The sequence below is a fragment of the Leopardus geoffroyi genome, chromosome A2 (assembly GCF_018350155.1).
Source record: "Leopardus geoffroyi isolate Oge1 chromosome A2, O.geoffroyi_Oge1_pat1.0, whole genome shotgun sequence".
Taxonomy (NCBI): domain Eukaryota; kingdom Metazoa; phylum Chordata; class Mammalia; order Carnivora; family Felidae; genus Leopardus; species Leopardus geoffroyi.
This window is the reverse complement of record NC_059331.1, coordinates 12205204-12220724: the sequence shown is the minus strand read 5'-3', so window position 1 is coordinate 12220724 and position 15521 is coordinate 12205204. Positions and strand designations below refer to the sequence as shown.

Below are 15521 nucleotides of genomic sequence, written 5' to 3'. Positions count from 1 at the left end.
GTGGACGATTGGAGACGCCCAAGTCAAGGACAGCAGCAGGGCTGGGGAGGAGGGCCTGCACATGAGAACTGTCCCTGGGCTGATGTCGCTCCTGATTGAAGAGGTACCAGCACGTGAAGGACCACGTTTGGACCCCAGATGTCCGCTTCGCTCTGGGTACTGGCGCCCCACCCAGTGTTGCCGAGTCAGGCAGGCCTGCTGGTCCTGGTGATGCTGACTTGGGTCAGGAAGCTAGTGCTTTGATTGTGGTTTAGACAGTCTGGCACATGGCCTTTGACCCAGTATAGGAACCTGTACCTGCCTCATCTTGAGGGTGCAAGCGTGCTCTGTGTCACCTGCCTCACCATCCACCAATGGGAGAGGAGACGAGACCCCACAGACCTCGAACGCGTGCCCATGGCCAAGCACACCATGAATGGGGTTGGGGGGGGCGGGGCTTGTGTTCGGAGCAGCACCTGTGCCGAAACCAAGCCGTGTTTCCTACCTAAGAATTCCTTGTGAGATGATAAAGAGAAAAGCAAGGTGGACATGGTTATAATTACAATCACTTGTTAGAGAAAATGAGCACAATACAATGGAGGGATCTTGGAATTGATGGTACTTCATCAGCTGATGGTTTTGCAGAGAACGAACCTGCCGAGGGGTTCTCCCACGCGTCTTGAGTGCCTTGTCTGAACCCCGGTGTGCACCGAGCACGCGGAATCTGAGTTCTGGCAGACATGCTTCCTTCCCCAGGGAGCCTCGGTGCCCCCCACCTCCCTAGTAAGCCTTGCTCTCTTTCCCTTGCAGGTCTGGGACCTCAGTGACATCGACAAGGATGGGCACCTGGACAGAGATGAGTTTGCTGTGGTAGGCCCCTGCTGTGACTCTCTTTTCCTACTCTGCTGAGGAAGGAAACACAGCTCATGTGGGGGTTCTGGATTCTTTTTTTTCCCCCTCTGATTTATTTATTTGTTTGTTTATTTGTTTGTTTAACGTTTGTTTATTTTTGAGGGTTGGGGAGGGGCAGAGAGAGAAGGAGAGAGAGGATCCCAAGCAGACTCCATGCTGCCAGCGCAGAGCCCGTTGTGGGGCTCAAACCCACGAACTGTGAGATCATGACTGAGCCGAGATCAAGAGTCAGACGCTTAACCGATTGAGCCACCCAGGCACCACTTCTTCTGTGATTTTTAGAAAGTAGTTACTTTGATGTGCTTTGGATTTAAAGAAAAGTGGCAGTGATACAGAGAATTCTTTTCAATACCCTCCAGTCAGATTCCCCAGTGTTATTATTTTACCACTTTGCTTTATCCTCCTCCTAACTCTCTTGCCGTATGTGCATATGTATACACACATAAAAATTTCGTTTGAGCCATTTTGGAGGAAGCTGCACACACCATACCTTTCCATCCCAGAATACTTCAGGGTGGATTTCCTAAAACCAGTGAATTCTCTTATGTAACCAGTGTCCAATTCAAACCCAGGAAATTAACATTGGCATTGTCTAAGTTACTATGGTATTTACTACGTGTCCTGTCTTCTGTATTGTTACATCATTAATCTATTATCTAAGGATGTTCGGACATTGCCAGTTGTTCCTGAAACGTCCTTTGCAGCAAAGAAATTCTAGCCTCCTGTGTTATGTTCTGTAGCTCTGTCTCTCTCATGCCCTCTGATCTGGAGGCATCTCCGTCTGTCTCTGTCTCGTGGGCATATGGGCATTTTGAAGAGTGCAGGCCAGCAGTTTGTAGAGTGTCCCTCAGCTCAGGGATATCTGCTGTTTCCTCATGATGGTCCAGGTCGTGCTTATACGTGGGGCAGGACCCCACCATGGGGATGGCTGCTTTTCCTTGGGGTACGTGCCACTGACAGGACCTGGGATGTCTTCTCCCTTATTGTTGACATGGTATGAACCTGGATTGCAGTCAGAGCGGAGGCCGGGGTTTCTCCCTGCAGGGTTATTCTCCTCCTGTGTGCTCCATCTCTCGTGGGAGACACATGGAGACTGGATGCCCCAGTCTCCTGCACTCTCACCCGCTAGTTCTCGAGGCCTCCCAGGAGTCTCACAGGATTCAGGGAGGATTGTGGTGGTTGCCAGATGAGTTTGTAATTCTGGCACTTCTGGCACATTTCCTAGTGAGCCTTCTACTGTGAGGAATTTACGTCCGAGTGGACTCATGGCTGCGCCCTTTGTTCCATGTTTGCAATCTTTTTTTTTTTTTAAACATTTATTTATTGTTGAGAGGCAGAGAGAAACAGGGGAGGGGCAGAGAGAGAGAGGGAGAGAGGGAGACACAGAATCTGATGCAGGCTCCAGGCTCTGAGCTGTCAGCACAGAACCCGACGTGGGGCTCGAACCCCCGAACTGTTGAGATCATGACCTGAGCCAAAGTCAGACGCTTAACTGACTGAGCCTCCCGGGCGCCCCCGCCATGTTTGTAGTCTTTTAGTGGCATGATTTCTTTTGCCCATTTGGAGTTGCTCCCAGCTGGCTCCTTTGGTCACATCCCATTATTCTCTGAGCACTTGCTTCCTCTTGGCACAGTGGGACGTTCCTCACTCCTCCTGTATGTTTCCTGCCTCAGCCCGAGTTCTCCAGGGAGCCCCGGTTCCATGTAGTGGAGAATGGTGTTAGAAACTACCATGTAGGCTCTGGGGTGCTCAGGGACCCTGGGGTGCCAACTGCTTTCAGGCCCTCCCAGTAGACAGAGCTGGGAAGTAGGTATACGTGCGCCCAGCAGGTGTCCCAAGACACCGCCATCTGCATTCAGGTCTGCTTATGCCTGTGCTAGAGCCCCGGCACTCCACCCCTTCTCCTGTTAGTGGCAGTGGCTTGTCTCTGTGTCGATTAGGGCTCTTGTGCCCTGTAGACTGCCTTCCCAGGCGGGTGCTCTCCCTCCACGCCCCTGCACCTTCCCACCCTGCTCTTCAGCTGCCCCAGCAACCGGACTGACATCCTCACATGCCAGCCCTCCTCACCCCGGGCCTGTGTCTTTCTGTCCCTCCTCTTCTTCCTCCCTTCCCTCCACCTCACACCTTTGACCTTGCTCTCCCATTCAGGGAATTTATTCACTCACCTTGTTCCCTTAAATCTCAAAGTAGAATAAAGTAGCGTCTTGTAGTTAAGGATGGTGTTTTAATAAATAGCAGTTAAGTTCAACTAAGCCAAAAAAAAAAAAACCCAAAAACAAAACCCAACTGTGACTTACCTGGGAATTCCCTAGTATCCCTAAGATTCATCTTCCATTCTAGAAATCATAAACCGCCTTAAAATGTGATTTACCACATACACACGAATTGAGGTTTATTATTTCCTTACTGTAATACGTGTGTAAAGCCTTTGAGGATTTTATTTATTTATTTTTTTTAATTATTTTTTTTTAACGTTTATTTATTTTTGAGACAGAGAGGGACAGAGCATGAACGGGGGAGGGGCAGAGAGAGAGGGAGACACAGAACCGGAAGCAGGCTCCAGGCTCTGAGCCATCAGCCCAGAGCCCGACGCGGGGCTCGAAGTCACAGACCATGAGATCGTGACCTGAGCTGAAGTCAGCCGCTTAACCGACTGAGCCACCCAGGCGCCCCGAGGATTTTAAACTTAGATTCAATTGCAGCTGTTTCCCAGGGAGGTTAGAAGTTTCTCCAGCAGCGCCCTTTGACCCCTTACCCTCACCAGCACTGGTTGGGTCTTTCCCCACCTCCCTCGTCATCTCTGCTTTGTCTTTTTCACTTTGAGCATTTTCCGTGTGTCTCCATCATCCTGTTCTTTTTACTGGCAGTGCATTATTCTTATTTTTTTATTGTAAAACGTATATAACGTGAAATTTACCATCGTAACCATTTTTACATGTGTGATTCAGTGCCATTAATAATTTTACACAGCTATGCAGCCGTCACCAGCACCCATTTCGGGGCCCTTCATCCTGCACACCTGAAACTCTGTCCCCAGCGAACACTAGCTTCTCCTTCCCCCAGTCCCTTATTACTTATTTTTTATATTTCTTCTGGCCACACTGACTTGAGGTATTTGTATCATTTAACTGCTCTTGGGGTGATGCCCAGGAATGGGATAATTGGCCCAGAGTGAGCCCGCATGCGTGCCCCTCCCCTCACAGCCTCAGGAGCCCCGGGTTTCCATTTTTGTTTTGTTTTTGTTATTTCCCATCATTTCAGCCAGGATTTATGTTATTCTATAAATGGGTCTTATAATTGTGTCATTTGGGTTTTTTTCATCACTAGCTGGGTTTAACATTTTGTAGCACTTTTTAAAAATTTCTTTTGAAATCTTAAAAATTTTATTTTAGATAATGTGTGTGAGTGGAGAAGAATCGGAGGGGGGATTTGGGGGGGGTAGAGAGAGAGACAGAGAGAGAGAGAGAGAGAGAGTCAGTCTTAAACAGGGGTTCTGTTCCACGACCCTGAGATCATGACATGAGCCCATACCAAGAATTGGACGCTTAACTGACTGCCACCCAGGTGCCCCTTTGTAGTTTTTTTTTTTTGTTTTTTTTTTTGTTTTTTTTTTTTTCAACGTTTATTTATTTTTGGGACAGAGAGAGACACAGCATGAACGGGGGAGGGGCAGAGAGAGAGGGAGACACAGAATCGGAAACAGGCTCCAGGCTCTGAGCCATCAGCCCAGAGCCCGACGCGGGGCTCGAACTCACGGACCGCGAGATCGTGACCTGGCTGAAGTTGGACGCTTAACCGACTGCGCCACCCAGGCGCCCCCTTTTGTAGTGTTTTTAAGTGACGATAAATTTTACCTATGTTAGTGATCTGGTCTGTATTGCAAATAACAAGGGATCTTTTTAAGGGAGAAGGTCTGTGATTTTGGTTTGGTTTTATTACACTTTAAAACAGGATTAAATCTTTGTTTTAGAGAAAGTTTCTTCTCACTGCCCGCCTGAAACAGGCATATACACATCGCAGTGCATCTTTAGACTTCCAAATTCCAGTACTGTGGGAGTCCTCAGCCCTGGAGCTGGTGGCCCTCCTGTGTGGTGAAGGGACATGTGTGGAGTCTGGCATGATTGAACTCCTCTTGTGCTCATGTGGGTCTTGTGTGACTACACACCTCATGGAAAAATTATGCATTGGAAGATACCTCATCAGAAAAGGTTTATTTTTCACTCTGTTCAGCTTGGAAGTGACCTCAAAAAGAGCAGCCCATGTCACATCACTGCAGCCCTGGAAAGAGCAGGCCTGCGCCTGGCCACCTGAACGTAATTCTCTTGCATTCACAGGCGATGCACTTGGTGTACCGAGCCCTGGAGAAGGAGCCTGTGCCCTCTGTCCTGCCCCCCTCCCTCATCCCACCTTCCAAGAGAAAGAAGACCGTGTTCCCAGGAGCTGTGCCTGTCCTGCCCGCCAGCCCCCCGCCGAAAGACAGCCTCCGCTCCACCCCTTCCCACGGCAGCGTCAGCAGCCTGAACAGCACGGGAAGCTTGTCCCCCAAGCACAGTCTCAAGCAAACACAGGTACAGTGTCTGCTTCTCAGGGCAGCCATTTGCACATATAGAGTCCCAGCAAAAGATGCACCTTGCAAGCAAGTAACTTGCGACCCCCAAAAGGTAACATTTGTGATTATGTTTTTAACTGTCATACCTTTTTTATTTTTTAATTTTTTTTTTTTTTATCTTGGAGAGCGTGTGCACGAGGCAGGGAGAGGGAGAGAAAGAGAATCTTAAGCAGGCTCCATGCTCAGCACCGAGATCCCACAACCCTGAGATCATGACCTGAGCTGAAATGAAGAGCCAGACGCTCAAACTACTGAGCCACCCAGGCGCCCTTGGCATTACGTTTTTTAAAACAATGTTTATGATTGGTACGTTAGTCTGTTTGAGTGTAATGGAGTCCCATAGGATAGGTGACCGTTGCAGATATCTACTTCTCACAGAAAATCTGGAGGCTGGGAAGTCCCCCAAGATCCAGGCACCGGATGAAAGTCCAGTTCCGGGTTCACGGATGGAATTTTCTTGCTGTGTCTTCACATGGTGGAAAGGGCGAGGGAGCTCTCTAGGGTCCTTTTTATAAGGGCCGTGATCTCATTCATGGGGCTCCACCGTCATGATCTAATCATCGTTCAAAGGCTCTACCTCATAATACCCTCTCATTGGGGGTAGGGTTTTAACACATGAGTTCTGGGGAGGGGTTGGGGCCCAAACATTCAGACCGTTGCAACGGGGATGCAGAATTAAGTTTCTCATTCATTTGCACACAAATACCGCCCTTCCTCAAACACCCTCATCTGGCTCCCACCTCTGGGCTCTCTCCTCGTGTCTGTCCCCCTTGCCTCAGGTAGCTCCTCTGCTGGGCGGCGCGTTCCCAGATCACACCCCAGCCCTTTGCTTCCTGAGACTTATGCTCACGGGGCACCTTATTGGGGGGCCCTGGCGTGACCACAGCCAGCGTGCCCCGGGCTCTGTCCACCCTGCGTTGTAGATTTCCCATGCCTGGCTTGGTGTGTAGTTAATTGTGTATCCTCGGTCTTCTCCCCGCCCCACCCCCACCCCCACCCCACCTTAGCTTCATGAGAACAGTTAGTCCTTGGTTAGAATCTCAGTGTCGGAACAGTCTCAGGTGCTTGGATGCTCAGTGAGCCTGTTGAACAACCAGCCAGCAGCGGAGGCATCTGTCTCGTCAGGAGGACAGTGTGGGGGCTCTGAGTCCCAGCGGGCAGCATCTGGTGTGTGAGAAAGACACATCTTGTTCTGGCAAATGCAGCACACCATCGAGGGCTCTTTTATAAAGAGGCACCTTTGAGATGATCTAAAACATGGAAGAACGTGGCCGTGAGTACATCCTGAGTCATGCCTTGCTCTCTGCCTCACTTGCGGCTTCGAAGGCGGAGCAGTGAAGGTGACACAAAGAGGGCCAGCCAGCGCCGCCACGCAAGTTCAGATATGAACGATAAAAGTAGAAATGTGTTGTGTTGGTCTTGGCCTGTCAGTCAGTGGCGCTGTCGGCCAGGAGCACCTGTGGCGCTCACTCGGGCCCCCGTGACTTGGGGCGAGCCCCCATGGACGCTTCTGGCCTGGAGGAGGTGTCTTTGTGGTTCGGTAGGATTGCAGAGTGCACCTACATTTCGCAACAACCATCCGGAAAATTTGAAGAAAGACGATTCATTGCCCACAGGTCCTGCAGAGTGCGTGTCACCCCCAGGGCCACCACAGCAAGGTCGTGGGTAGAGAGAGAGTGAGCTCGGGCCCGGGACTCTGCCTCTCTCGGGGTCGAGGGTGGGGGCCTAGGGTTTCTCAGGCTCGCTCTTCATTGGTGAATTTAAAACATAAGAGTGGGAATGAAAGCAGGGGAAGGGAAAAGCAGGGTCACTCAGGCGGCCAGTTGTCTAGGTCACCCAGAGCTTTTTAGTGGGGACCGTCATGGGCTGGCGTGGCGCTTCCTAGTTGTGTGGCTGGCAGTGTGTTTATATGAGATGGATAGTTTTGAAATGGGTGCCTCAGCAATCAAAAGCTTAATGACAGGCACTTAAATTACAATAAAAAAACCCCCGAATTGTCAGGCACTGAGCGCTACAGAAATAGACGATCAGACAGTGATTCCTCTTGCACGTGACATCATTCTAAAATTAAGCATTCTGCCTGGTGGTGGTTGGGCGGGTGCGGTTAGTGGCTCATTTTCCAGGAGCTTGCTGCACCGAAGAGTAAGGGTCCCATCAGGGAGGGCCGAGGTGGTTTGGTCGGTTGGGGGTTGGGGGGGGGTTCATACGTTTCCCGTCACTGCCACGGCCATGTGGAGAGGCACAGGTGATGGGGCTTCCCCTCTGGTTGGTGAGTCTCACATGGCTGTCGGTCAACAAGCCCAGCATCCAGATGGTCCAGCATGGGCACCTTCAGCTCGGCAAACCACCAGCCATGCCCAGCACTTTGTGGACATGTGCAGTGACCGTGGGACTAGCCTCTGCCCTCCTTGGGGAGATAGACGATAAGCATAACCATAAACTAAGGAAGGTCAGGTAGCTTTGAGAAGCAGAACAGGGCCCAGCCTGGAAGCACCGAGGTGCTCCTGTAGGTGGGGTCAACTGGACGGTCACTGATGAGGTGACCTGAGCTGATCCCTGAATGACAAAAAGCTGTCGGAGGACTAGCATATGCCAAGGCTCTCAAGTGGGAACCTGTAGAAACAGGAAGAAGGATGGGGGTGGAGTTAAAGCAAGGGCCGAGGCTGGTAACTCGGACCCGCGTGAGCTATTGTTTTCCAAGACAACCTAGCGCCTTGTGTCTGCAAAATTCTTGCCAAGAGTTCTTATTAATTACCGTAGGTTAGGTTAGTGGTAATAGGTTTTACTGACAAGGAAGCAGGTGGGGCCAAAGTTGCTGACAGGTGCAGACTGACTAGCCTTGTAACCCAGATCCATGGTGACCTGGTGACTCTCCCCGGATCCTGGGAGCGTGCTGCTGATTACCACTAGACCTATTTTACCAGGGACCTCTGTCAGGGTGGGGGAGGGAAGAAGACATATGTCCCCTTCCCTAAGGATGAGGGTGCTGGTGGAATCACAGACATGAGATCGAGCAGTTCTGGGGACCTGCAGTCACCATGCTGTCCCCTCCTCTGCTTATCTCACCTCCAGACTAATGTCACCAGGTCTTGTCCTCCCAGCTGGCTACGGGGTGTAGGCACTTCCAGCCAGCAGGGTCTGTTCCCCTTTACTGGGGCCTGTGGCTGCCAGACCAGCCCCTTCTGGGAGACCCAGCTCCGAGGAAAAGGCTGGGCGTTGGAGTCTGGCCACCGACCTGCTCTGAGATCTCAGAAATCAGGCAGCAAGCCATTTTGTTTGCACACCGAACGTCAGGACTTTTGTCATCCCAGAGTGGTAACCTCTTGGGGCCTGCGGAGCACAGAAACCGTTGTCCCCCTCAGCTCAGCCTGTCTGACCCACTGTTACTTCCTCTCTGGGTTGCTTGGCGTCTGAGGTTTAGCTTGCTCCAGACACTGGATATGAAGGCGGCAAACTTCTTCGCTAGAGATCCTTTACGTGTGTCTTTATGCCTCCCCTGGGGTGGCTTACAAAATTCATATAATGGGACGCATAAAATGCAGGTCTCTGAACTCTTGCTGCCTGAGCCCTTGCTGTTTGAATTTGGCCCATGGATTCTGATAAATCCGTGGCAGACTAAATCATTCTACTCCCTATCCGAAATCCTGGAACCGAAATGATACGGGTAATGTGGTGTCCCTTGCTTCCCACCCTTGCTTTCTGGATTCCCGGTGCTTGAGTCAGGATCCCACTGGATTTGGATAACGAGGGAGACCTGTTCAGAAAAAGCAGATAAGGAGGAACATCTCTAGAAAAACGGATAGAGGCACTGTGGAACTTGGTTCGGAGAGCACACCAAAGGTCAGAGGTGATGCGTCTGGAATTAGCGGTGGGAGGGGCCCTGGTGTCTCTGGATTAGGAGGTGCCTGGGCCCCGGTGAACCCTCAGTGGCATTTGCCTTCCTCACGTAGACTTGAGCAGGCGGTGTGAGGGGTCACGCGTGCAGCGGGTGGCCAAGCCCCATGACTGCAGACATCATGCTACGCTGGGCTCTCAGATACTCAGCTCTGTCCGCCTGTGAGGGCCCTTGGGGGCGGTGGGGCTTTGCGGATGGACGGCATGCTCGTCGGGGGCCTGGGCTCCTCAGCCAGCGCTAGGGGGCCCTGAGCGCCTGCGTGTCTAGCAGATGCCATTTTCACACGGGCAGACGTGTTCACTGCCCATCAGTGCCAGGTGGGACACCTCACGGGGGGATCGCCATGTCATGGGGACAAAGGTTGGAGTACCGAATCCTCAACTGTGGGCATTGAGAATACTTCTGGCAGCTGCAGAGAAGTGTTTGCAGGCAGAAAACGAGAGGGCCAGGAAGGGCTGGTTGGTTCTCAGGAGGCTGTCCTTCTAGCATGGACTGTCAGGAGGGTCTTGCCTGGCTTGACTTGAAGTCCCCTCCTGGAAGGAGGTCATTGGCTTCCCTTCGAGTCCCTTTGGACCTGCTGGGTCTCTGCCTCCCTCTGAATACAAGGAGAAGGGGGCTGTGCGATGGGGTGGGACAAGTGCACATTGGCCACCAGGCGAGACTGACCGAGTTGGTGTGCACTGCTCCCTGCCTCAGTTTCCCTGTTTAGAGAGTGGGGCTCCTGTCTGCCCTCTCGTTTCGTGGTGCTGCCCAAATGCACGGAGAGCATCCATCAGGAGCATGTGAAAGCCCTTTAATAGCGTGTGTTTATGGTTTATAGTCTAGAAGCTCTAGGCTAATGGTTTTGAAACCCCTTTCAGCCAACGGTGAGCTGGGTGGTGCCGGTTGCAGACAAGATGCGATTTGACGAGATATTCCTGAAGACCGACCTGGACCTGGATGGCTACGTGAGTGGCCAGGAGGTGAAGGAGATCTTCATGCACTCGGGCCTCACCCAGAACCTTCTAGCACACATATGGTAAGGATGGGTAGCCGGACGTCTGCTCCCTCTGGGCCTCCCGTGTAGAGGTGATGGCCACGGGTGTCTCCGAGGGGCCTGAGGAAACAAGCTTTGTGCTGAAGGAAGGGCGGGTGACCTTCAGGGCCTGGGGGTCAGGGCCTCCACCTCTGCCTGTCACTTAATCCTCAGCAGGCTGATCGGGGTGCCGAGTGAGGTACGAGTGTGAAGGCCCTTCCCCCGTATCCTGGGCATGTCAGCTCACTGCCTGTTTAGTCCCTCTGGAAAGCTGTGGGGCGATTTGCTTGAGTGTCTGGGGCGAGTTCTTGCTTTTTCTAGCAGGAGGCCCTGCCTTTGCCACAGCTAGTCAGGGTGCAGACGCATGGCCCTGCCCCTCTGGGGCGAGTGTGTGGTACGTCTCCAGGGACTCTAGCAAAGCCACCCTGGGCAGCGGGGGCTGTGGCCACCTTCCCTAGGAGGCCTGTGAAGGTCAGCGACTCCACTGTCGTCAGGGGGGTGAGTGGTCAACAGGACTCTGGTCCCCATCCATGGGGACTGCCCCACCCTCACTTTTCTTCAGGGTGAACCAGAGCAGTCTTCCCAGTGCTGGGATGGCTCCTTTTGTAATTGGCCAGTGGTGAAAGTCACTTTCTAACTTTTGTCCTCAGAGCTTAGGGGGCTTCACTTGGGAGTCACAGGGAGGGAATTTCTGTATAATTCTGGAGAAGTGAACCTCTCCAAGCAAGAGCAGTGGCATTTTATTTTATTTTATTTTATTTTATTTTATTTTATTTTATTTTTTCTTTTAATTAATTTTTTTTTTTAACGTTTATTGTTGAGACAGAGACAGAGCATGAATGGGGGAGGGGCAGGGAGAGGGAGACACAGAATCAGAAACAGGCTCCAGGCTGTCAGCCCAGAGCCCGACGCGGGGCTCGAACTCACGGACCGCGAGATCATGACCTGAGCCAAAGTCGGCCGCTTAACCGACTGAGCCACCCAGGCGCCCTATTTTATTTTTTTAATAGAATTTATTGTCGAGTTAATTCACGTACAGTGTATACACTGTGCTCTTGATTTTGGGGGTAGATTCCCATGATTCAACACCCCGTGCTCATCCCAACAAGTGTCCTCCTCGATGCCCATCACCCATTTCCCCTCTCGCGCCCTCCCATCAACCCTCAGTTTGTTCTCTGTATTTAAGAATCTCTTATGGGTTTGCCTCCTTCTCTGTTTAAAACCATTTTTTCCCCTTCCCTTCCCCCATGATCCGCCATTCCACTAACGAGTGAGAACAGATAATGCCTGTCTTTCTCTGACTTATTTCACTCAGCATAATACCCTCCAGTTCCGTCCACGTTGCTGCAAATGGCCAGGTTTCATTCTTTCTCATTGCCAAGTAGTATTCCATTGTATATAGAAACCACATCTTCCTTATCCATTCATCAGTTGATGGACATTTGGGCTCTTTCCATGATTTGGCTATTGTTGATAGCGCTGCTCTAAACGTTGGGGTAATGTGCCCCTATGAGTCAGCACTCCTGTATCCTTTGGATAAGCGCCTAGTAGAAAAGCAGTGACAGCACGTTACTCAGTAGCTTGTGGAAATAGCTGCCCTTGGCAAGAATTCATAGATGTCCACGTTGTGACGGGAGGCCCCGACCTGAGAGAACAGGCTCTCCCTTCACAAGTGTGTGACACCCAGAGTCAGTCACCAAAACAGCTAGTGGAGGCCGACTGCTTCCGACAGGTCAGGGGCAGTCATTCTCGGCCCCTTCAGATCTGGTGTCCCCTTTTAGAAACCGATAAAATGCGTGTGCCCTTTATCACCCTGAGGCGAACGTGCATGTGATTCAGAGGTAGCGATGCGGCGCCCCAATCGTATAGGGACAGTCCCTCCACCTGCCAGTGACGCCACAATGTGGAAGCAACACAGTGAAATCACGAATACGCTCGGATTAAAAGAGGGAACGCGTAAGGAGCAGAGGGGAAAGACAGAACGAGCAAGCTCTGGAATCACCGCTGGGAGAGTAAAAGGCCAGTCCGGATTTGTCTGCGGGGGGCCAGGGGGAGCGCAGATAGCACGCCCAGAGGGACGGCAGGGAGAAACAAGGACGGACTAGAACGCGCGTGTAGGCCTCCCCGGCTGGTGGCTGGCCGAGCATCCCGCCTGCAGGCCTCGGAGCCCACACTCCCTCAGAGACCGGGAGCAGGAGAGGGCTGGAGAGAAGAGGCCTCAGCCCAGGAGCAGCCGTGGGCGAGGCGAGGCGGCAGGACCGACGCTTACAGGCAGAATCCTCACACCTCGCCCTCAAACTGCGACAAAAATGAAGACGTTTGTAAACCAGCGCGTGTCAGCGATATTCAGTGGGGTCTCCGTGCTCCCCGTGGCCCTGTGTGTTGGTGTTTGGGCCCGAGTCTGCTCACCACGCCCAGCTCCTTGGCTGCGAGTTAGGTGTCACGAGGTCACGACTACAGTGGGAAGTGAGACCGCCTGCGCAGTGGCCAGGGTGAGACAGTTTTGCAGATGCGGAGGCCTTGTCCTACTGCGTGAGGCTTTCCTTCCCGTAACGGCCAGCTCCTCCGTTACCGGGCTGGTTGTGAAGCTTCTCCCCCACCCCGGCTCTGCGGGAGCTCCACGTGCCGCCCGTCTACCAGGATGCCCAAAGGCCACGTGAGCAGGGCCCCTTGGCAGCGAGGGGCCGTCCAGTGCAGCACGGCCGCGGGTGGCTGTCCAGGCCCTAGCTCCTCGTGACGACAACCCAAAATCCTGCTGCTGTCATCCCCGTTGAAAACCAGCAGCTCAGGCTGCTCAGATAACCCAGGGCTGCGGGAACTTGCTGAAGATCCAAGGGTGCACGCTTGGGCCCAGCTTTCACTTCCACCAGAGAGGCTCCGTACCGGACCCTCACTGTCTTCCGCACACACGCCATAAAGAGCCGGTTGTGTTTCTGGTAATTGTTGATGAGGCCTTCCCAAAGGCCCACCACCTCGGACTGTGGGGTGGGGTTCGGTGGTTCTCCAGCCAGGTGGGGCCCCCCTTCTTGTGCTGACGGCCCCTCCTTAACCAGCCGTAGGGCCGGATGCCTGGGTGGCCGGTGGCGGGACTGCGGTCCTCGAGAGGGATGTTCAACAGAAAAGGAGTCGCGGCTGTGCCCCGCTGTTTGTGTTGTCACTGTTCGTTTTTTAAATGGAGGGGTTCTGTGATTTGTACTTCCCAGGCGGGGCTGAATTCTTGTCTGATGTCTAATTAGCATCCCGCCTTCTCCCAGGGCCCTGGCTGATACGAGGCAAACGGGGAAGTTAAGTAAAGACCAATTCGCATTAGCTATGTACTTCATTCAGCAGAAGGTCAGTAAAGGCATCGACCCCCCTCAGGTCCTCTCACCGGACATGGTCCCACCCTCGGAGAGAGGCACTCCCATCCAGGTGAGTACCCCTGGCCACATCCCTGTCATGCTTCTGTGGCTTTCCGCAGTCTGCCACCAGGTGGCGGCAGTGGCCCATGTGAGCAGGCCAGTGCCCTGCTGTTGTAGCCTGCCTTCTCATGGCCCCGGCCTTCACCAGGGGCTGGGGGTGGGGCTGGGGGGGTGTGTCTGGGCCCCTGGGATAGTTTTCCAGCTGGGTTCTGGCACTTTTGCTACTTGCCCTAGTGAATTGGAGATTGTATCCCTCATACTAGCAACCTGTTGGGTGGTGAGGTCAGCTTGACAAAAAAAAATTTTTTTTTAAAGTTTTATTTTTAAGTAATCTCTACATCCAGTGCGGGGCTTGAGCTCACAGCCCCGAGATCAAGAGTCACAGACTACATCGACTGAGGGAGTCAGGCAACCCTCAGCTTGTCAGTTTTTTTTTTTAATGTTTTAATGTTTGTTTATTTTTGACATGGAGACAGAGCACGAGTAGTGGGGGAGGGGCAGAGAGAGAGGGAGACACAGAATCCGAAACAGGCTCCAGGCTCCGAGCTGTCAGCACAGAGCCCGACGCGGGGCTCGAACCCACAAACCGTGAGATCGTGACCTGAGCCAAAGTCAGACGCTTCACCGACTGAGCCACCCAGGCTCCCCATCAGCTTGTCAAGTTTTAACCCTGTGTCTGAATTTGGTTCCAGGATGGTTCAAGTTCTCTTGGATCGGGGGAATTCACTGGTGTGAAGGAACTTGATGATATCAGTCAAGAGATTGCCCAGTTACAGAGGTGTGTTAAAGCTCCTTCCCCTCAGAATCTGGCCCTTACACAGGCCCTATCCCAGCTTGTTATCACAAGTACCACAGGCTTGTGAGGCACACAGGTCGGCCGTCAACAAGTTCATGCAGCAGAAGCGAAGCAGGGCACATTCCCCCCGAGTTCCTGAATTGACTTAATGAGCGCGAGTGATGACATCCTCAGTTGGAGTCAGTCTGGGCTGTGGAATCTCAGGCAGGTTGTTGCTAGGTAGCCATAGGCCCTGCCCTCTGCCCTTAGGATGGGCCTTGTTCCCCCTCAGCACGTAGAACGGCTGAGCCTCCGAGGGCAAGTTAATGGCTTAGGACCGACAGCTAAACTGAGGGAGCCTTCGTGTCCAGGTCTCTGGCTCCTCTCTGTGCCTGCTGCCTCAGTCTCCCCACCTGTAAACAAGGGCTTTGGATGGGGTGTCTGTCCTCTCAAATCTGGCATAAAGAGATGCTTCCTCTTCAAAGCAGCATTCTCCCACCAGTTAGTTCTAGGAGAGGGAGGAGGGCCCAGGAAGCACCTGGCCCTCCATGGGCACAGTCAGCAGGGAGCGTTGAACCCTCCTCACCCCGGACACCGCTCTGACTTCCTTTTCCCTCTGCTTGAGGGGCTCGAGTGGTCTCATTGGGAGCAGTGCCTCATCGTAGCCACGGACTCGCTGATGGGGGAGGGGATGATGTAGAGGGCACGATCCCTGAGGGTCATTCCTAGGGACCAGCTGAGTTGGGTTCCGTGGGTGTGGACGGAATTGGGTGTTGAGAAGTCGGCGTGGAGAGAATACACCATGGCTGTAGTCCTGCTATCACTCATCTGTGCTTTTCCTGAATTCTTTTTCCATGCCCAGAGAGAAATACTCCCTGGAACAGGACATTAGGGAAAAGGAAGAGGCAATCAGACAGAAAACCAACGAAGTACAG

General features: G+C 52.7%; 1 protein-coding gene across 17 annotated transcripts in view; it reads left to right on the top strand.

Annotated features, from left to right (window-relative positions):
- EPS15L1 (epidermal growth factor receptor pathway substrate 15 like 1) overlaps nt 1–15521 on the top strand; it is a 98450-nt gene that overhangs the window by 35760 nt on the left and 47169 nt on the right. For all 17 annotated transcript variants that reach the window (XM_045492415.1, XM_045492405.1, XM_045492402.1 and 14 more), the window contains 6 exons: nt 790–849; nt 5226–5459; nt 10256–10413; nt 13665–13821; nt 14504–14589; nt 15449–15521. In XM_045492415.1, coding sequence (XP_045348371.1) covers nt 790–849; nt 5226–5459; nt 10256–10413; nt 13665–13821; nt 14504–14589; nt 15449–15521 — 768 coding nt within the window. The remainder of the gene's footprint in view (nt 1–789; nt 850–5225; nt 5460–10255; nt 10414–13664; nt 13822–14503; nt 14590–15448) is intronic.